The following is a 22,792-nucleotide window of genomic DNA, read 5'->3' as shown; positions in this document are numbered from 1 at the left end:
TGCACATAGACGCGTGTGAAGGAGGCATCCAGCATGAAGGAGGAGTCCAGGAGTAATTGGGATGTATTCAGAAAAAATAATTTACATAATGATAAAGCCATTGATTTTAAATCTGGTGTAAGACCGTTACACCTGTGGTTCTCACTCAAACTTTTCAGAGTGCTCCCCCCTTTGTGTAGGATGCATCTCTTTGCACCCCCCCCCCCAAAAAAAACAATTAATGACTTTAAATGATCTCAAACTTTAATCTGAATAAAATAAAACATGACACACTGTTGTGCTGTTGGTTGGTCATTTATGATCATGTATTTTATAAAATGTCATAAAACTGGGGCCCCGTGCCACCAGCTCATGCCCCCCAGTTTGGGATCTGCTGCCCTACACGAGTTGAAAAAAGTTTGAAATTTGTATATTCACTTTTAAAAACAGTTAGAAATTGTTTTTATGCAATGCAACCATCTAATACATGCATTTACAGTGATAAAATGTAACTTTTCACACAGAAATACCAGAATCACATAATGGTATGACATTATACCACGGGCCTGTTGAATACTCTATTCTGATTGGCTGAGAAATGTTTCATGGGTGTTGATTATTTTTTTGTAAACCGCACACATAACCTTTGAAATGTCTTAAAAATAGGCACCAGAGCAAAGTTTTTGGTAACCATGGTAAAAGAGAAATAATTGACTCCGGTCCTTTGAATTATTGGAAAATAGTTAGTCAGTTATTGCTTAGTTAATATATCAAAAATATTTTATGATTTTTTTATTTAATATGCAACAGGTAAAATTAGACTATAAAAACTGGAGAACTGATGTCTGGATAGCAAGTCTTAAACATATAGTTGAAGCTTGTGTTTGTGTGCACTTTTAAAACATGATCCACTTCATAATCCAAGTCATGTGTCAGAAATTTAAAGACATTGCAAGTGGCTATAATTTATGTAAAAGAGGATCAGTGAGAAGATCAGTGTGTTTGGTGTGAAACAGCGCCATACGCAGACGCCGCATTGACCGCTTTGTCCCGTTGCTGCGAGACGCCAACGGCGCCGCCATATTGGGGAGGTCGAGACTGCCCTATGAACACGTACAAATGAGCCCTAAAAACCCACTATTTAGATTTGTTTAGTACTTGTAAAGAAAACTAAGTGTTTTTCTAATCATGTACATTTTAAGTACTATTAGAGACATCATCACAATGTATTAAGCAAAGAAATAAACCCTTACTATTTTTACAATTCTTAACGACAATAATAACTTTTAATGTCAAAAATCGAGATTGCAAGTTCAAGTAGGATGAGATGCAGAATTTGCTGAGAAATCATTAATGTTACTGTGCTAGATACTAATGTTAGCTCTTCCGTTCTTGACCTCTGCAATATGGCGGCGCTGTTAGCGGCCAGTATGTACAGCACCCCCTCATGCGTCAGTCTGAGGTACTGCTGCGCGCACCTCACGTCATCAGAGCGACGCTGGATGGTGGGATCGGTGACGCTGCCACGCGACAGCTGTTATGATTTCATACCTGCACATGTCTTGTTTTATTGATGTTTTTGCAGTGTTTGTGTGCGGTGAATGAGTTTGTTGTGACGGACTCATAATGCAGGATGAATGATTATTCAGTGCGACAGGAGAACGAGCTCGAGGCGCTTTCATCGATATATGGAGATGATTTCTCAGACATCAGACGACAGCACCCGTGGAAGGTATTTTTAACACGTCATAACATCTCATTCGTGCTGCATTATTAATGTCAGATTTATTAAAGGATTCTGTTGATTCAAGAACACACCTTCATTCATTACTCTTCTGATGTTAGTCAGGATTTCTTCCCCTTGCATATAATATATTTCATCATGCTTGTTTTCAAAGTATTTCTTAAGATTAAACAAATTGCTTTTCTTACTGTAACTTCTGTATTAGACTCATTCTCCAGTTTGATGTTTACTGATGAGTTTTTGAAATGTATAGGAAGTATTGATCTTATAGTCGTGACTTTTTTTAAAGGGGACATATCATGAAAATCTGACAAAAAATATGAAAATAACAATCCAGTAACTTAGTTTTGGTAAACCATTCTCTGCAAGCATGCAAAAAATAGGTCATTGAAATTTGCCTACTCTACTCTTGTGATGTCAAAAGGGGATCTTATTATAATAATCCCGCCCCTTAATCTGCACTATCCAACCACAGCACTGCCATTTAGTGCAGAGAGAGAAAATAATTCACCACACAATTGAGTTTCAATTTCAATAAACCACCATTAATGCAATCAGTGTTTGCATTTCATCAGCTCATTTGCATTTTAAAGGACACACCCAAAAATGGCATGTTATAATAAATGATCTATATGATATTTTGAGCTAAAACTTCACATATGTACTCTGGAGACACCAAAGATTTCATCGTAAAAAAGTCTTGTGAAATGTACCCTTTAATTCTATTTCGTCATTGTTGAGTTATTTTGTCAATTAAGAGAAAACCCTTTCCTGCCAATGATGAGTTTTTACGTTAATCCATGTTTCCACTTTAATGCAACTTATAAAACACTAAAGTCTCTACTGATCCAAAAACAGTAAAACTTTGTGTATGTTTTTGATATCTAACAAAGTCCTTCACATAGGCTCTGTTCTTTCCTTTGATATATTGAATGTTTATAAATTTAAAGAAGAACATTTTTCTGGAAGGCATTAAACTTTTGTGAAAATCATAAAAAAGCTGGCTCTGGGTGGCAACTTTAAAAAAAAATGCTGGCATGGAAAGAGTTAATGAACTTGCCCATATAAAAATCTGATCTAGATAAAAATGATTATGTTGTTGTGAACTTGTCAAAATACTGTGTCGAACGTACAATCATGATACTGTCACAGAAGTTTTCTCATCTGTGATTTGAGTTTATGTGTTGTGTTTGTAGGTCTGGAGACCTCCAGAGATGCACCTTTACCTGCGTCCTAAAGGTCTGAGTTATGGACAGATGAGTTACGTCTCTGTGGACCTGCAGGTCAAATGTCCAGCTACATATCCTGACGTGTGAGTGATGTGACACATGATGTGATTGATTAGGATTTCTGTCATAGCAGCGCAAAGACTGTAACATACCGATAAAGCAAAAAATATCTTGTGTGTGTGACATCAGGCCACCAGAGTTAGAACTGAAAAACGCTAAAGGTCTCTCTCTTGACAAACTCCAAAACCTTCACCTGGAGCTCCAGAAACTAGCTAAAGAGCGATGCGGAGAGGTGAGCAGATGTACACGAGTCGCCGAGTCACGTGACAGAGCAGATTTGTGATGTCACGTTTTCTGTTCCAGGTGATGATCTATGAGTTGGCAGATTATGTTCAGTGTTTTCTGACCGAACACAATGTTCCTCCATCGAGCTCCTTCCATGAAGAGATGCTGAAGAACCAGCGGCGGTTACAGGAGCGTTTGGCTCTGGAGGAGCAGCAGAAGATGGACCAGCGCCGCAAACAAGAAGAACAGATGGTACATCACTTCCTGTTCTCAGTTTACACGCCTCTTTAACCTTCACTAGTTAATTTAAAATGGTAATAATTTTGAAAGAATTAGGAAAGAGCCGTTTTAAATTCCACACTGCAGAACTTCCTCAAATGATTTCCTGTCATTTACAGTACAGCGTACCATCACGTGTGATCATATTTACTGTATTAAAACTTTTCCATCCTGCACAGCAAAATGAGATTCTTGCAGAAATCCACAGAAGAGAGGAAGAGAAACGAGAGGAGAAGAAGAAGAAGGAGATGGCCAAACTGGTGAGGTGTTTCTTCTTCTCCTGGATCAAAATGAAATATTCAGACATTTTATTATCTGCTGCCGGTGTCACGTCTGTTGATGCAGGTGTTCGGGAGAACATTCATTATACAGTTTGATGTTTGAATGTTTCAGGAGCGTATGGAGGTCACAGTTCAACCTGATATAGAAAGACAAACATCATCCTCACCTGCTTCTTCACCTGCTGATCCTGCTGATGTCAAGAAAACGCTTGCAAACCGACGACGGACGACGTCCAGCAGTAGACACAGGTCTGATCACAGCCATAGATGTCTTTATAAATATACTAAAAACATAATCATAGGTCTGTAGATGTCAAGTTTGTTAGTTTTGTTTTCTTGTCTCTGTCAAGGCGTGACACATACAATGAAGAGAATCAACGACAGCAGGATGTCCTGCACTTCAGTAATAGTTCTCTTGGAGAGGTCATAGTTCACAGAGGAAAGTGCATTGGTAAGATTGTGTGTAACTTGTTGACTCCTGATTCATTTGACTTTGACACAATGAGTTTATACACACCTGTGTGTGTGTGTGTGTGTTAGGTAAGAGTGAACATTCGGGCCGCAGTGTGTATTACGCTTTTAATTCCACCTCTGGAGATTTTGCCGTTGTTTACGAGTGGATCCTTTGCTGGAACAAGACCGTCGGAAAATTCTTTACCAGCCAGGAAAAAGAGAAGATAGACAAGTGTAAAAAACAGGTGACACAGATCAGAGTTTTAATAAAATATTTTACTGTAAAATTAAAAACCATCCTCTGTAAAATGACCTCATATATCTGACACATATGTCTGTGAAATTCAATAATAATATTCAGTCATGTATAAGCTCCACCCATTTTCATCTCCAGTGATTTTTCCTCTGATCCAGATTCACGGTGCAGAAAGTGAACTGAACTCACTGCTGAAGCTACATCACCCTAATCTGGTCCACTATCAGGGGCTGAGCTGCAGCGAGCGGGACGACTGTCTGGTGGTGGATCTACTGGCAGAACATGTTCCCGGATCCAGTCTGGCCCAGAACATTTCCAGTAACTCTCCGGTGCCCATCGATCAACTGCGCCATCACGCTGTCCAGCTGGTGAGCGCTCTGGATTATCTGCACAGTAACTCTGTGGTCCATAAACAGCTGAACGCGTCCTGCGTGCTCCTGGACGCTCGAGGTGACGTGAGACTGGCGGACTACAGTCTGGCCAAACGTCTGTCTGATGTCTGTAAGGAGGACATCTTCGAGCAGGGTCACGTGCGCTTCAGCGAGGACACGATGCCAACGCGTCTGGGTAAGAAGGGCGATGTTTGGAGTTTAGGGCTGCTTCTGCTCGCTCTGGCTCAGGGTGGAGAGGTGAAGGAATATCCCGTCACTGTCCCGTCATCTCTACCAGCCGACCTGCAGGACTTTCTTAACAGGTCAGTGTTTGTTATGCAGAACTGAAGCTTGGTAACTATCACATGAAAACATTGAGATTTAATCTTCGCTATGTATTGTTTGAATGTGTGTGTGTGTGTTTAACAGGTGTGTGTGTCTCAATGATGTAGACCGTTGGCACACTCAACAGTTGCTGGATCATTCGTTCCTTCGTCCACCATCACCCAAAACCGCCCTGCCGTGTTCTGAGTCCAGCCCAGAGGGTGATTCGCTTACACAAAGACACACACAAACTCATCAGTACTTAACCTATGACACAAATCACTACAATCATTTTTCTTCTCTGTTTTTTAGACACAGGTGTTGACTTTGCCTCGACAGTTGTTCCTTACAGTCACCTCTTGAGCGCCCCCTTCAGTATGGAGGTACAGAAACGCCTCTCACGCTACTATAATGAGTTCTCAGAACTGCAGCTGCTGGGTAAAGGAGCGTTTGGTGCTGTTATTAAGGTATAAAGATTTATCCAGATTTATCCCCTATGGTCTTAAACAGTGCATTTATTTGTAAAGGTGTCTGTAGAAATGATGTAATAACGAGACGTTTACTCTGCATATCTTGATGCCCAATTATGATTTGTTGTCTGTATCTGATTTATTTGACCACTCACTTAGATCATCTTTTAAAAGCGACTCGTATCCAATATCTGCATTAACACCAAACACTTGAAAAACAATTCAAGGTAGACATACAGACCCTTAACTGTTTAAACCACAGAGGAAGTAAAATGTTGCAATATGCAATGGACACAGACAAAATGATTACACAAGATTTTAAAGCTTAATTTCTGCAAAAGGACTTAAAAACTTCAACATTACTTCACTAAGTGGAGTCGTCTTTCTCCATTGAGTCGTATTTCTTCTCATTTGCCAGCATCTTGACATGTGAATATCTGATCCGTCCACATTGCGGACACGAATGCATGTATCAGATTCATATCATGTTTATTTCCACACATGAATGAGACCTGAAACTGATCTGAGAATATTGGAATCTATGCGCCTTTTTCCTGCTTGCATGTCCGTGGTTCAGATCCGATTTGTACCACATAAGGGGGAAAAAATCTGAATTGAGTTGCAATGTAAATGTGGCCTTAAAGGATAGCTGCTTAAAATCATCATCAGTAACGTGTTGAAATCTAAACATCATGAAGTGAGGCTGTGACATTTATATTTAAATGTTTTCTCTCTCTTGTGTCCATAGGTGCAGAATAAATTAGATGGTTGTTACTACGCTGTTAAGCGGATCCAGGTTAACCCAGCCAGTAAACAGTTTCGTCGAATCAAAGGTGAGGTGACCCTGCTCTCCCGACTCAACCATGAGAACATTGTCCGTTACTATAACGCGTGGATAGAGCGACACGAGACACCCACGACTGGTGCGTCAAACAGCGACAGCTCCGAGACTCCGAGCGCTCCCGAACGACCTCCGCGACCCGCCGCTCAGTCAATGCAAAACAAACTCTGCCTCACGGACAACATCGAGGACGACGCCCCTCCGCCGGTCCTCACCAGCTCAGTGGAGTGGAGCACATCATTGGAGAGATCATCCAGCGCTAAATGCAGTGCTGCACACTCCACGGATGATGAAGAGGATGATGATGATGATGATGAAGAGGCTGATGTGTTTGGTCCCTCCTTCCTGTGAGATTCACATCCACACTGATACTGGGTTTGTCTTTATTAACCGCTGATTGTTGACCTGCTTCTGTTTTTTATGACACACAGCCCTCCTGACAGTGACTCCGAGAGTGACATCATCTTTGATAACGGTGATGTCAGCAGAGGGAGCTTCTCACAGGTATTAGTAGTGAAGGACTTTCCAACAGAAGGGTTTTTAAATGTACTTCTGATGTGAATATATCATATGTATATGTACAGTATATAATGTTTGTGTGTTGTGATCACAGGAGGAGCCCAGTGGTGGTAAAGCAGCGGCTACATCAGAAAGTTCAGGAGAGAAAGCTCTCCAGAAGACGGCACATTACCTTTATATTCAGGTGCTGATGGGATACAAACACGCTTCTCTCATCTTTACTAATATCTGATGTGTGAACTGAATTGTGTTTGTTTCTCTTCAGATGGAGTACTGTGAGAAAAGCACTTTAAGAGACACAATCGATCAGTGTTTGTATCAAGACGCCAGTCGACTCTGGAGACTCTTCAGGGAAATCTTGGATGGTTTGGCGTATATTCATGAACAGGTGATTTAACTGATTAATACTTTAAGAACGGCATCATCTGTGTGAATGTTATTTAATGAATATCAGATGACTTCTGTCAGGTGCAGTGAAAAATCTTTCATAAGAAAAATATCATTTACTCACCTCCATGTCATCCTACATGTTTATGTCTTTCTTTGTTCAGTCGAGAAGAAATTAAGTTTTTAAAGGAAATTTTGTCAAAGGATTTTTCTCCATATAGTGGACTTTAGTGGACAGTTTACAGTTTCAATGCAGCTTCAAAGAACTCTAAACAATCCCAACCAAGGCATAAGGGTCTTAACAAGAGAAATCGTCCTCATTTTCACTAAAAAAATTACTTTTTAACCACAAGTTCTCGTCTTGCACCATCTGTGTGATGCCAGCGTGACCTTACGGTTTATGTAATCACGTGGAAAGGTCACGTATGACACATGTGAAACAAGCGCTCCAGTGTTTACAAGAGGAGCGTTCAGATGTTGTTGTATAAAGAATTATAATAATTAATGTCTTTGTGTCAGTTTATTGTTTAAAGTGGTCCTCAAGTGTGTGTTTCACATATTCAACCTGTGACCTATCAAAGGGATTACATAATATGTAAGTTCATGCTGGCGCATCACACGGCTACTGCAAGACAAGAAGTTGTAGTTTAAGAGTTGTGTTATTTTTTTGGTAAAAAAGATGATAGTTTCACTAGATAAGATTAGATGATTTGATAAGATAAGATTTTATAATGTCTGATCTTTGTTTTAGGGAATGATACACAGAGATCTGAAGCCTGTCAACATCTTTCTGGACTCTCAGGATCACGTGAAGATCGGAGACTTTGGCTTGGCGACAGATCACCCAGCTTATGTGGTACTGCATGTGTCAAGATAAAAACATATTCATTTCTCTTCAGTGTTATTGTTAATGTCAATGTTTATGTTTGATTCATTCAGTCTTGTTTTAATATTTTAGCGTTTGTTGTTTCAGGCTGCCAGTAAACAAGAAGCAGAAGAAACCAGTTCAGGATTTGTTCCCAAACCAGATCCATCAGGTAAAATCCATGTAAATACTTCAGCACAGCCATAGATGAATGAACTGATAATGATATGAAATAAACCGTTGTTTATTATCCGTGTTGGGAAGATAACATGACGGGGATGGTCGGCACGGCTCTATATGTGGGTCCAGAAGTTCAAGGAAACACTAAAGCGACTTACAACCAGGTGTGAAGAGTTGAACTCATACATTATGTTTCACGATTGACAGATGTTGTGTTGATGTGATTGTTGATGTTTATGTGTGTGTGTGTGTGTAGAAAGTAGATCTGTTTAGTTTGGGAATCATCCTGTTCGAGATGTCCTATAGACCCATGAGTACAGCGTCTGAACGCATCTGTGTGCTCAGTCAGCTGAGGAAGGTGAGTCGCATCCAACACACAACCAATAGTTTTTATTCTCTGTAAATAAAATAAAGTGTCCAGAGCTGAGCTGTGTTGAGTCTTCATCATCTTCTCGTCTGTGTTTCTCCCACAGGAGTCCATTGATTTTCCTGAAGACTTCTCTCAGTATGAAAGTGGAACGCAGGTAAAGGTCATTTAATACCTCAGTAATGTTTGTCATGTTGATGATGGTAGTATTACACATAATTAAGGTTGCAAAGGGGCGGAACGTTTTCCGAAACTTTCCATGGGAACGTAATCTGGGGAATTTTGGAAATATTCCATATTGGAAAATGTATGGGAATTATTGGGAAATTTATATGAACTACATCATATACAAACATGCACAAGCAGAATCCAGATATTTGCACTTATCAGCTCTTGGATTTATTTTGAAGGATCAAAAAATTATCTGTGCATGTTGTGGATCAATGCAAGTACAACCCTACCCATAATTCCTCTCTCCTCAGAGAAAGGTAATCAGCTGGCTGTTGAGTCACGATCCAGCGCTGCGACCCACAGCTGTGGAGCTTCTGAAGAGCGATCTGCTGCCTCCTTCACAGATGGAGGAGTCTGAACTTCATGAGGTCCTACAGCACACCATGGCCAACATCAATGGGAAAGCCTACCGCACCATGGTCAACCAGCTGTTCTCCCAAAACATCTCTCCCGTCATGGACTTCACCTATGACACCGAAATACTCAAGGTACAAAAGGCATAACGCTTGGGGCTGAAATCAGTTTGTGTGACCCTCAGGTTGTGCTTTGACTCAGTTTATATCAGAGGTCTCCAACCTTTTTGGGAGCAATGGACAAATCAATCTGGAGGGCTACTTTTTTGATATAGTCTACTTAAAACTTTCTTGTTTTAATTGTTGATTTTATTTTATTTTACTTGTTGATATGTTTTATCATTACTTACTTACTTACTTTATCATTGTTCAAAATGTCAACACTGATTAAAGAAACCAAGCTAATATAAAAATATGTAATAAATAAATATTAAAATTGAGGCCATTAGTAGAATGATCTTACAAGTGCATGTTAACAGTATTTACACCAACATTAAATCAAAGGATAACTTATGTTGTGACTTTGCTGCTGACTTTACTTCTGTTGTGTTGTGTAGCTCTGTTTTATTCTCCAGAGTCCTGTAACACATATGAACTTTGTGCACACAGGTATTATTAAAGAGTAAATAAGGTCATTTTTTAAATTTCATATTGACTTTATATGCATAATAAATGAAGGGATTAATAAATGGATCATATCAACCAGTTATAAAATCTTGCTGTTGTACATGAAGGTTTGCATGAGTCAGGTTGCATTTGCACGAGTCTGCAGCTGTCAGCAGGTGGCGCTGTGGTGTTATTTATTTCTCTGTGTGTCCTGTGCATCTGGTTTCTATAATCCATCTCATATCAATGCTTCTCTGTTCCTCTCATTTTGTTGTTCTGCAGGGCACTTTTAATTTCACCAGCGCTAAACTCCAGCAGTACGTGTATGAGACCATAACCAGAATCTTCAGGAGACACGGTGAGCGGTCACAACAGCTTCATAAGTCACAAATGTCCTGTTCATCTGCTCCAACTCATTACATACAATATGAACATATTCTGCATATATACATAGAGTACAAACAACACACACACATAATTATATGTGACCCTGGACCACAAAAACCAGTCATTAGTTGCACAGGTATTCTTGTAGCAAAAGGCAAAAATACATTGTGTGGGTCAAAATTATAGATTTTTTTAATTTATGCCAACAATCATTAGAATATTAAGATCATGTTTCATAAAGATTGTTTGTAAATGTCCTATTGTAAGTACTAGTCTTCCTCTGATCAGGAGTTTTAGATATTTAAATTTTTTGCACCCTCTCAAATAGTTGTATCTCGGCCAAATATTGTCCTGTATAAATCTCAATTAAAAAAATTGACCCGTATGACTGGTTTTGTGGTCCAGGGTCACACGTATGTTAAAAGCACCACTCTGAATATTCCAGCTCATAAAATGAAGATTAAGCAATATCTGTCTCTCTCTCTCTCCCTCTCTGTGTCTGTCTTTCTCAGGTGCAGTACGGATACAGACTCCGCTGTTGTTGCCCAGGAATCGGCGTCTGTATGATGGATGTGAGACAGCGAGTTTTATGGATCACAGTGGAATGCTGGTGTCTCTGCCGTATGACCTGCGTGTGAGCACAAATCATTTGATAAATGACTATAAAGAGCCTCTATACTGGACCATTGAACAGTCAGAATATATACACATACAGTGCCCTCCCATAAGTATTGTGCCAGCAAGGGTAACATTGCTTTGTTTGCTGTGGAGTTAGTATTTTTCACCTGTTTTAACATACACACCACCTCAGAGCCGTTCCTCCCTATACGCAGGGTACGCAAGCTGTGTAGGGCCCTGAACCACTAGGGGGCCCCCTTGCTCTTTCCTTAATGCAGCCCTGGACAGACTAAGTGGCGAGTGACATCATTGTGCCACGAGAGCCATTCAAAAGCATAACGCATAAAGCAGTTTGATCTCACAATACTTTCATTTCAGTTGTCAGTCGGTCTGTGCAGCTCCGCATGCAGTTCACGCGCCTATCGACATGCGTCTTGATATGGATATGATTTAAAGCTATCCGTACAGGGCAGAAAAGACAAAAAATTGCCATGAAGGTGAAGTAAAAAGCTTAAGATCACATTTTTGTTTAAAATTCCTATTTAGTCTGGAGTAACCATGCAATGAATTTGATACAAACACTCCAGTCCACATCTTCAGATTGAATATTAGTCCAGTTATCAAAACCTGTTAAAGAAATAAACACATTCATTCATGCAAGCTGTTGTGTGACTCCTTTTAATATTTTAAAACAATGCAAATAACGTCTAAAGTTTGCATATTTAGAGAATTATTGATGTATTTTGGTATCAATGGAGGAAACTAGTGGAAAACTACCTTATTTTTAAGCTAACTGGAAAATCTTTTTAGTTGTCTTTTATAGTTTTTGTGACGGCTATTTTGATTTTATTTTATTCATAATTTTCTTGATGTTCTACATCTCTTAAAGAATAAGTAGACCTTGTTTTCTATATACCAATGTAACAGATGAAGGGTTTTCAGAAAACATGTCAGTTTTAGAATTAGGAAGTTGATTTATAGGAAATAATGGTTAGTTGCAGCGCTATGAAACATAATCAAAGGTTAATAAAATGTGACAATCTGTACTTTTGGCTCATATGTTTATCATACAAATGTTTGTCTCCACAGCAAACTGAGCGTTCTTGTCTTTACTGCAGGGCACTGTTCATATATTAGATCGATTTAGTCTTTATTAAGTTGATTCTCTGTGTTTCTCTTACATCAGCTTCCCTTTGCCAGATTCATAGCAAGGAACAACATCACACATCTTAAAAGGTGCTTACATGTTTGTACTGTGTATGTCTTTATGTTTATGATTATGTATAAACAGTCTGTATTTTGATGTGACTGTATTGATGTTTGTTTCTATAGGTACAGTATAGAGCGAGTGTTCAGACCACGAAAGTGGGACCGAGCTCATCCTCGAGAACTTCTGGAGTGTGCGTTTGACATCATCATTCCCATGAGCAGCCTTCTGCCGGACGCTGAGGTCATCTACACCGTTTCTGAGATCATTGCCGAGTTCAGTGCTCTACAGGTACAAACATTGTTTTCTTGTCTGATGAATCTTTACATTTACATTTAGGCGTTTAGCAGATGCATTTGTCCAAAGTGACATAACTATAAATTCAATTTATCATAGGGAGGCAATAATACAAGAAATGCTAATATACCAAATTATATTTATATGAATAATATGCTATACACATGTGTTATATTTATGCATTTGGCAGATGCTTTTATCCAAAATGACTTATTTTAGTTCCCTGGATTCGAATCCATGACCTTTTGTGTTGCAAACAGAATGCTTTACCACTGAGCTATACAAAAACACAAAGCCCACCAAGTTGCTACTTTTCACAATGTTAGAACAACACCTGTTGACAGAGGTTTTCTGATATTGTCTTTTTATCTGTGTGTGTGTGTGTGTGTGTGTGTGTGTGTGTGTTTGACTGCAGGACAGAAACTACGTCATCTGTCTAAATCACACAAGTCTGTTGAAAGCTGTTCTGTTGCACAGTGGAGTTCCTGAAGACAAACTCACACAAGCCTCCAACATACTGTGTGATGCTATGGTGAGATACACAAACACACATGCATGCATGCAGACACGAATGAACACACACGCACACACACAGACATGCATGAACACAAACTTGCACACATACACACAAATGCATGCACGCACAGACACACACAAACATGCGTACATGCACACACGCATGCATACAGACATGCACAAACACACACACACATGCACGTGCATGCATGCACAGACAGACACGCATGCACATAGACACACAAGCATGCAGACACAAACACACACACACACACACACACACACATACACACACACACACAACTCATGTTTTAGGGATGAATGTGTATCCGTGTACGGTGTGTAACACTAAACAAAGCAGAATAAAGCCCATCCTGTGTCTGTGATATTCAGACATTCATGTAATGGAAAGCAGGATTTCCTCTGTCCCGTAGCTCAACCTGACCCTGACAACGCCTAAATCACAGCTTTATTTCTCATAAACTCACCTCAGGTGTACTGTTAGTCTCTCTGGATAAAATGTGACAGGGGTGGAAAAATAAGGACTGAATGATGAAGTAAATATCCTGTGTGGTTCATTGGGTTCATGTGTTGTTATGTAACTCCTCATATATTTCTGTCTCAGAGCGAAAAACTGACAAAGCGTGAAGTGGAGGCTAAATTCTGTAACCTGTCATTATCTAACAACAGTGTAAGTTAAAGAGAGTAAACTCTTAATGCTGATGTGGTGTGTATGGAGCGCTTCATTCATACGTCACATGATAATGTCTCAGTTACAGATGTTATATAAATACATCGAGCAGAAGGGGAGTCTGCAGGATCTCAGTCCTCTCATCGATTCACTCATCAAACAGAAAAGCTCAGCGGTCACACAGATGGCAAAACAAGCACAGAAAGATCTTGAAGAAGTGATGAACCTGCTGAAGAAACTGAGCGTGAAGCTACAGGTGGACATTCATGTGACTGTAAATGAGGTTTTTTCTCGATTGATGTGATGAGTTGATGTTTCTTGTGTTTGTATTAAAGGTGGTGGTGAATCCTGGCCTGGTCTATAAAGTTCAGCTTCACTCCGGCATCATCTTTCAGTTTGTGGCGTTTATCAGGAAACGCAAACGCACCGTACCTGATATATTGGCAGCGGGAGGACGTTATGATCACTTGGTAATCTGCTTGATTTTACATTTGAAAGCGTTCATTGAAAATGAGGATTTGGTAAAACTGTAAATCTTGACTTTATTTCTCAGATCGTGGAGTTTCGTGGTCCGTCAGCCGCTGGTCATATGCCGTCAGCAGGTGGTCATGTGCCGTCTGCGGTGGGCGCGAGCATCGCTCTGGATAAGATCTGCTCTGCTGTGGCGAACATGGAAGAACCGGTGAGTAAATCACACATGATTATTTGTTAGTTTATCTTTGCATGGATGAGTGAATGTTATTGACTTGTGTTTGTTTGTTTTTTTGTTTGTCCGTCAGCCCGCTGTGAGCTCGTGTGATGTTCTGGTTGTTCCAGTAGGTCACACATCTATGAGCAGAGCCATTAAAATCACTCAGAAACTCTGGACGGCCGGAGTCTCTTCTGATATCGTCTATGACGTTTCACAGGTCACTTTCATCTTCTGCTCCTCTTAAACATGTTTTTATTATTTGATGTTAAATAGTTATTGTGTCTTCACTCTTTGTGACCCTGAACCCATTATATTGGTTATTATTTGTGCTCGCTGTAGTTGTGTAGTTTAAGGTTCTCTTGAGAGATGTTCATGCACAATGTAGTTGTGTTGTATAAACAGCTGACCAGAGATCAGTGAAGCATATTTAAAGTTTGTGTGTCTATAAACCCAACAGTTATGTTGTGAGGTGTTGAGGTTAAACATAAGACCTCATTTACATCTGCTGAAACTTTCCACAGCACAAACACTGCTGGACTCCTGCTTAAAGCCAACACACACACACACACACACACACACACACACACACACACACACACACACACACACACACACACAGGCGAATCATCAGAGTTTTGGTTAGACTAAAAGGCCATTTACACATTGATTTTAACCGTAAACTGTGATGTTTTCATGAGGTTTGGCTGTTCGTTTACATGATGATGACATTTTGGGTTCCTGAAAAGTAGAAGTTTTTGAAAATCATACCTGGTTGCCTTGGTGTAAATTACATAAATGTGAATCTGTGATAGCAGTGACATTATGTGCATGTGTTAAAAGGTACCATCGAATACATGTTAAAGGCGGAGTGCACAATGTTTGAAAAACGCTTTGGAAAAGGGAGTCGGGCTGAGTACCAAAACACACTTGTAGCCAATCAGCAATAAGGGGCGTGTCCACTAACCGACATCCTTGCCGGGGTTGCGTATGTGTGGGGCGGGTCTATCAAAAGAAGGTCCAGGTTCTATTGGGGTCAGGGCGTGTTTGTTTAGGTGATTTCAAATGTCAACATTGGCTTTCAAACATTGTGCACTCAGAAATGATCCAGAGTCAGTTTTTCATGTCCATTTACAACCCTAGGATTTGCCTTTAGAAGGAAATGGTCTATTATTACCTTATGTAATGAATAATAAGTTTAATTAATAAGCCTGTAATAAGTTTGTGTTTATTGCTCTGTAAAAAGTTTTTGCATGTATGTATGTGTTTAGTATTTTTTACCAAGTAACATCGCCATCTACTGGCCTGGCTAAGATAAAACAATGGTTTTATTCATTTTGGCAGATGCGTGTACAGGATCTTTATGACAGCGTTGTGTGTGTATGTAACATTTTTCAAAAACTTTACCTTGTTTCACTACATCAGTGTTGTGTAAACGTTGCAGGCTTTCAATGACAATACTGTTGACCTCCGTTCACACATCAGGTCGTGTTTCCTCTAACCTGTCTGTCTGTCTGTCTGTAAAATAGATTCATTCAAGTAAGGGATTGTTATGATAGTGTGACACTTGTTTATTAGTTTCCTGACAATCCTAAGAAAGAAATGTTGATGTAAATGCAATAATTCACTTGAGGGAACATGTGACTATATTCATATTATATCACAAACACTACAGCTTTAACAGAGATGTGTTTTAATGATCGTTTTCTCTGTTTGTGTGACAGTCTCAGGAGATTCTTCAGGAACATTGCAGACAAGCTGGAATAGCGTTTATGATCCTGGTATCAGATAAAGAGGGAAATCACCTGAAGGTAGATCATCACAGAGATTAAGAGGAATGACTGCAGTCACACGTCTCTAAAGATCTTCATGATGATGTCTTACAGGTGAAGTCTTTAGAGAAAGATCGTCAGTCAGAGAAGAGGATCCTGGAGTCAGATCTGGTGGATCATTTTATCCAGAAGAGTCGAACTAAACTCTCAGAGGAGAGGAACAGGTGTGTGTCATGATGTTATTAAAGATGAGAACGTGTGTGTCACGGGAGATATTTAAAGTCTATCTGGTTTGTGTCCATCAGGGAAATATCTGACAGTGTTTCTCTGCAAAACTCAAAGACGTCATCGCTGGGAAACTCAGGTAGTGTTCAGTCCTCGTCTTTAATAAATAAATAAAAATAATGTTGAACCATAATGAACCAATTAGACACACTTACTTAAAGTGAAAACATACAATCTCTTTGTTGTGAATGTGTTTTGTCTTGTAGCAGATTTATTTCAGTTCTGTTCTATATATGTTATAGCTCCTCAGAGAGATGAATGTTTAGATATTTTGTTAGTGTAAGAAGATGAAGATGTTGATGATGACGATGATGATGCTCTACAGTGTGATGTTTGGATGTTTGTTTCTTCAGGACTCTCAGAATCCCACGGGAACAACAGTACAATGTCTTTGAATGTGAATCTCATCTCACCTGACAAAATCTCCGCCAGTGCCCGCAGGAGATACGAGACACAGGTCAGAGACTCTCATGTATTATTAAATCTTCATTGAGAAGGTTGTTTACCTCACCATCGCTCCTGATATCTCACAATCTCCAACTCCAACAATCTTCCCTTTGAATGATGATGAAGTTCAGAGACTTGAAAGTGTCGTGCTGTTCGTTCATGATGTCACGATCTCGTGAGAAACATTCACTGCTCGTTGTTCAGCACAATAAATGTGTAATTCACTGAATAATCATTCATCCGTTCTGAAGCCTGCGCTCAACTTTATTACATCTGAAAAAAAGCTGTGTGTTTGTATCATGGGAGTCATTATTCTTTCTTTTCTCTTTCAGATCCAAACACGACTGCAGAATCTGGGGAGTCATTTACAGAACAAGAGCAGTGACATCGAAGTGTTAGCTGTAAGTCTATGATGTCACTTCCTGCTTTCAATCCATCATATTGACAAACTGATCAATTTAAAACTGTTTGTCAGTCTGAATTATCTAAGCTGAAAGATTGAAAATGATTTAGAGATTGTCACAGATGGTTGAGCAGGTTTTGTGTGTGTGCATGTTAAGAAGTTGATTATAAATGTAGAGTAAGAGATGTGATGGATGAATGACTGACTGAAATATCCTCTGCTGGGATAAAACCATAAATCTTGCGGTTATGCTTCTCATTGAATTAAGGGGCGTGTACACCAAAGCGTTTACGTCAGTGCCCAGCATATGTTTTCAATTGTTTCCAATGGAAGCGCCACGCTTTTCAAAAGCGCCAGCAGCTGGCATTTTTGCGCGCTGAGTGCCCACAGTCTGCATTTTTTCAAGCTTAATGCTGAGAGTCCAGAGTTGAAAAATGTTTAGCTTTGTGTGAAACACTCAGCTTGTCAATGTCACCTTATAGCAGAAGTACATCAAAGCATCATAGCACCAAGTGCTTAGCTGAAAAAATGCTGGAAGTGCTCAGAGTCGGCGTCTGCCTGGCATTTTTAGCTGCGTTTAAATGTTTTGTTGTACACACCACCTTATGGTGAAATGCCGCTACATCCAAAAGCCAGAGGGCCGTCTGGTGCAGAAACTCAATATAAGCCGCAGAAGAAGAACCATTACACATACATCTCTAGGAATGATGCCTATATAAGCATGGTGTGATTTCTGAAAAAATCATAGGAGGAAGTTTATTGTTATCACTTTTGTGTGGAAGTGTTTTTACTTATATTAAATTATCTTTATTTTATACAGCCGTATAATACGATAATCCCCCTTATCTCCCCAGAAACCACATCTTGCCTAAGAGCATATTTACATCACTGTTTATCAAACCTTTTCAGGTATTTTTTAGGATATTAAAGAATATTTACAAATAATTATGTTTGATGTTTTAAACGACTCAAACTCACAGTGTTTCCTTCTGATCAAGAGCCATTATACATGAAAGAGCTGTGAATAAAATCACCTTTGTGATTCAGAATCAATATCAGACAGATATTATTAGTGTGTGTCGAGATTTATTATTACACCCCTACATTATCCTCTGCTATTATAATAACCTGAAGGGGTGGTTTCCCAGACTGGGATTAGACTAGTCCTAGACTAAAATAAATGAAAGAGCTGTCCAAACTGAAACAACTTGCATTGACCCATCTTAAAATACTACAGTGCCCTTTGTTTTGCATCAAAATGCACACAAGCAGGGCTTGACATTAAGTTTTTTGCTCACCAGCCAAAGTGGCTAGTTGTTTTCCAAAGTTATTAGCCACTCAGCATTTTCACTGGCCACAATTTTGTTGCTGATAAAATAAATTTGATATGATTAAACTTGACTTTGGCATCCTAAAATGACTTTAATTCGAGCAAATTTACTTGGTTTAGCTAAATTAGATGCAGATTGAATTTCAAATGCAGTCTGAGCACCCAAATGAAGACAACATTTATTAGCTGGTATATACACCAGGGATATCAGTACAGATCATATCATATATTTAGGTGCATGAAAAACATGCTAGTAAGGCATAAATAGATTAACTTTGAATGAATATATTAACAGAGCAGCAGGGGTGTAGAAGATTAACTGAAAAGATAAACACAAAACCCCTCAACAACCACTTTAAATATTTATTAAAAATACTGTCAAAAAATGTACATGAATTGTACTGTCAACTTGTTTATGCATATTGTATTTTATAAGCTTGATCATGGTTTCTGTTTAAAGTGATTTAAGACTTTTATTGACAAATGTCGAGAGGGAATTATTGTTGCCCAAAGTAGCCTACATTAAAATGATGCGCGAACCTCTCAGCTGGCGGGTTTCCTTTGATTTCGTGTGCATTCAGGTATGTGCTGAATTTCTCTCCGCTCTTGTCCTGAGAGTGTGCACGCAATTTATATCTCTTCAATCACTTCCATACAATATTTTTATCTTTCCCGAAGTGTGTATGCGCTCAGACTGCGTTCCCTGTGCATTCGCAAATCCATCACCTCTCGCGCGCTCTCTGGAAGGTGGCAATTTGGTCCGCAACGCTCCGCTGATCGCGCGCGCGTCTCAACCAACGGTCTCTGTGCGTTGCGCTGGGTGCAGAGTGCTCATGGGAGTTTCGGGTGTCGCATTGCACATTGTTAATCATTTCGCATAACTTTTAAGAAAACTACAATTAAAAAATGATATTCAACCTGCCAAAGTGGCTAGTGGGATTGGCTGTCTTACCCGCCACAGCCAAAATCTACCCGCATTTGGCGGGTGTTAATGTCAAGCCCTGCACACAAGTAATGTTCTTATTAAGGCATGTTTGTTAAAACTAGTTATATTTCCTAATTAAACTAAGGCCTAGTCCTGGTTTAAGATAATCCCTGTCCAGGAAACCACCCTGAAATGACTGAAATGTGATTTAAAACACACATGAATGTGTCAGATTTATTCTAGGAGTTTCTACTTTAGCTGTAAATAGATTTATAGATGAAAGCAGGAAACATCTTCCTATTAAATGTTCCAGACAGTGAGGATAAAAACAAAGAGTTCCAGTCAACAGGAACATAAAGAGCGTTCACATCCATCTCAAAGCGTTTCCTTTCAAACACATTTTTACCTTTACTTCTGCCCTGTAAATGTAAATGTTTCCTGTTGACGGGTACAGTGTGTCTGTGTGTGTCTGTGTGTGCGCCTGCTTGTGTATGTGTGTTATAGGGTGGTCCTTATTTTTCAACTTTTAAATGTTCATGCTCTCACCCCACCAATATGTTTGAATAAATAAATAAAAAAATTGGGCCGAATTTTTTCAATATTAATGAATATTTGGAGGTTGCTCAAGACCTTTGACGTTTTAACACATTTGCGTATAATGTGATACTTTGTGCTAGCATGTATAATTGTTTAATAATATATACTTATGGGAGCACTGGATTTATTTAACCATGCTCCATGCAATTCAAACTTCTGTTTTAGTTGTGATTTGTCTTTCAAAGCAAGAAAGCTTCAATGTGAATGTAGCACAATAGACAAATATACACTGAGACAATGGCCGAAGCAACACGAGGCAAGTCTGCTATAATGTTTCTCGGACCAAATAACTGGAACAAAGTTATCCTCCAAGAAGCAATTTTATGTCTGTGTGCGTTTTTAAATGGTACAGTTTTTGCCAAAATATGTGATTTCGGAAATATTCAAAGGCTTTGAGCAACCTCTAGATATTTTAGGAACAATTCAAAATTTTGCACAGTGTGTTTTTATTAATATCCTAACACATTTAGGTGTTGAGAGTTGAACATTTAAAAAAATGATTGACCCATTATAAGGACCACCCTTGTGTGTGCGTGCGTGCGGGTGTGTGTGTTTTTAAGAATGAAACTCTATTGTGTCTGTGAATGTCTCAATCTCTCCTTCACATTCCACCACAGGTTGACCTGGCCAAGGAAACTCTCATCTACTTCCTCTCTCTGGAGGTTTGTACCGCCCTGCATTATGATCAGAGTAAATAAATCACATTCCACTGGAAATACTGCTGTAGACGGGATAAGAGAGGGAATCCTGAAGGGAAAACAGCCGGATGTTTCTTATTATGAGGGAAACCCTGAACATATCCAACACATGAGTCACATTAAACAGAAAAGAGCTGTTTGTTCATTTCAAACACAATCTCTTCATTTCTGTTTAAAGATCTCACAGTAGTGCATTTATATAATCCAGACTGATTTAGAAACGATGACACTGAATTAAAAACCACATCAAACCACCAGAAACTCTCTTCAGGATTATCTGTGTGTTTGTTCACCATCAGATCTATATGTAAGAAATAATTAACAGAAGGTCGTTGAGTTATAAATAATGCAGAAGTGCCATTACACTGCAGGTGTGCATTCATTTTAATTCCTCTTAGACCACGGTTACCAATGACATTACTCTGGTAGATATTTTAAGACATTTGTCAGGTCAGGTGTGCATTTATCAAAAAAATGCATATCTGTGCAACATTTCTCAACCAATCAGAATAAAGCATTCATCAGACCTGTGGTATAATTCATCATATTTGGGATGCAACGATGCACAAACAAAGTTTTATAGTAGTGATCTATTTGTAATATTATGGTCAACATTAAGGTTTTGTCACAGATTTCTATCAGTTGTGTATGTATTAAATGTCAGTCTGTAGATGTGTGATGTGTTGTTTTTGATTTTCTCTCAGTTTGACAGCGAGGAACAGTTTAACATGAGTGTAAAAGCGCTGTTGACTCGTCTACCCAAACAGCGTTATCTCAAATCAATCTGTGAACAGATCCATCACTTCAAAATCATCAAAAGGTAAAAGTTTATTTCTGTACAGTAACTAACCAAACCATTTAACTAAACCACTCATCCATCAGCTGTCTGACCATAAACCCAGCTCTGGTCAAAGCTTTTTTCCCAGCAAGTAGTCTGATAAACATTACTGAATAGATAGTACACTAATAATGACTGCGTTTGATCCGGTTTGAATGTTTTGTTGAAGTCTCGCTCTTAATGTGTTTATGCTGTAGGCTTAGTTTAACATTTATGAGATATTTAACTTGTGAACAAATCTTCATTTAAATCCCTGTGTGGCTTTACTCAAACTCTACTGAGACAATCACACATCAATCAGGTTTTCTTTTTCATCTATCTGTATTTTTTTGGGATAAATGTGTATTATAAAGTGCATTAGTCACTGTGTTTAGTCCAGCAGTTGTTTTTTATTATCTGTGAAGACTGATGTGTGTTTCTTATTCTGGATTTAATGTTTATTTGCAAACGAGTTGAATTCAGAAACAGTGGAGATTTTGTGAGCCAGATATTCATCGCTGTAATCTATTATAGAACAAAACATTGTTGTCAAAAACAACTATACACACACACATTTCTACCTGTAATAGAAATCTAATTGAGAAGGAGAGACATGAGTTGAGTTTTAATGTTTTTATGTTTTTGTCTTCACAGGATCGCTGTTGTGGTTCTTTACAGTTATAAAGACGATTATTATAAGATTCTCCTTTGAGAAGAAATGAAGCTGATGAATGAAGAAAGTGTTTATGCCAAAGCTGATTGTGTTCATAGGGTCCAGTAATCAAACCAATATAAAGATCATGTTATTTTCATCTTACCACTTTACACAAAATACTGTACAGTACTGAATTGAAATACAAATATTTTCCTTAACTCTTGTTGTTGTTGTTCTTACATAACACATTAAAACACATTTCTCATTGCATAAAATTAAACATGAAGCCAACCCTTAATATAAGCTAACTGAATTAAACCAAACTAATTTTAGACCAATCAGAACAACTTGAATTTCCTTGTTGGTTAACTGTCAGGATCAAAATGATCCAGATTTGAAAATCCAATGTTTTGCTTTCAGGTAAACCAGCTCACTTTTG

The 22,792-nt window shown here is 38.9% G+C and overlaps 1 protein-coding gene across 1 annotated transcript; it reads left to right on the top strand.

Annotated features, from left to right (window-relative positions):
- The first annotated feature begins 1,478 nt into the window (after positions 1–1,478).
- On the top strand, positions 1,479–22,571 carry eif2ak4 (eukaryotic translation initiation factor 2 alpha kinase 4). The gene is made up of 39 exons (XM_065275085.1): positions 1,479–1,711; positions 2,920–3,035; positions 3,142–3,244; positions 3,316–3,489; positions 3,696–3,776; positions 3,910–4,046; positions 4,148–4,248; positions 4,338–4,495; positions 4,665–5,200; positions 5,307–5,422; positions 5,514–5,668; positions 6,420–6,859; positions 6,944–7,016; positions 7,126–7,215; positions 7,297–7,419; positions 8,170–8,274; positions 8,392–8,455; positions 8,548–8,627; positions 8,720–8,821; positions 8,937–8,987; positions 9,313–9,549; positions 10,303–10,378; positions 10,920–11,041; positions 12,212–12,261; positions 12,358–12,523; positions 12,945–13,061; positions 13,671–13,736; positions 13,819–13,992; positions 14,072–14,206; positions 14,290–14,418; positions 14,516–14,644; positions 16,149–16,235; positions 16,311–16,420; positions 16,502–16,560; positions 16,835–16,938; positions 17,261–17,329; positions 20,801–20,845; positions 21,586–21,701; positions 22,353–22,571. Exons 1-39 carry the CDS (start codon positions 1,613–1,615, stop codon positions 22,408–22,410), a joined length of 4,953 nt encoding a protein of 1,650 aa, XP_065131157.1. The 5' UTR covers positions 1,479–1,612; the 3' UTR covers positions 22,411–22,571.
- The last annotated feature ends 221 nt before the right edge of the window (positions 22,572–22,792 follow it).

The sequence above is a fragment of the Paramisgurnus dabryanus genome, chromosome 17 (genome assembly GCF_030506205.2).
Source record: "Paramisgurnus dabryanus chromosome 17, PD_genome_1.1, whole genome shotgun sequence".
Taxonomy (NCBI): domain Eukaryota; kingdom Metazoa; phylum Chordata; class Actinopteri; order Cypriniformes; family Cobitidae; genus Paramisgurnus; species Paramisgurnus dabryanus.
The sequence above is the reverse complement of the archived record's forward strand: the minus strand, read 5'-3'. Positions and strand labels throughout refer to the sequence as shown.

Excerpts from the sequence above, each read along its gene's own strand:
- eif2ak4 (XM_065275085.1), top strand. The coding sequence starts at position 1,613 with ATGAATGATTATTCAGTGCGACAGGAGAACGAGCTCGAGGCGCTTTCA. Across the intron at positions 4,047-4,147 it reads ACGTCCAGCAGTAGACACAG|GCGTGACACATACAATGAAG; the intron begins GTCTGATCACAG and ends GTCTCTGTCAAG. Across the intron at positions 17,330-20,800 it reads GTGACATCGAAGTGTTAGCT|GTTGACCTGGCCAAGGAAAC; the intron begins GTAAGTCTATGA and ends ATTCCACCACAG.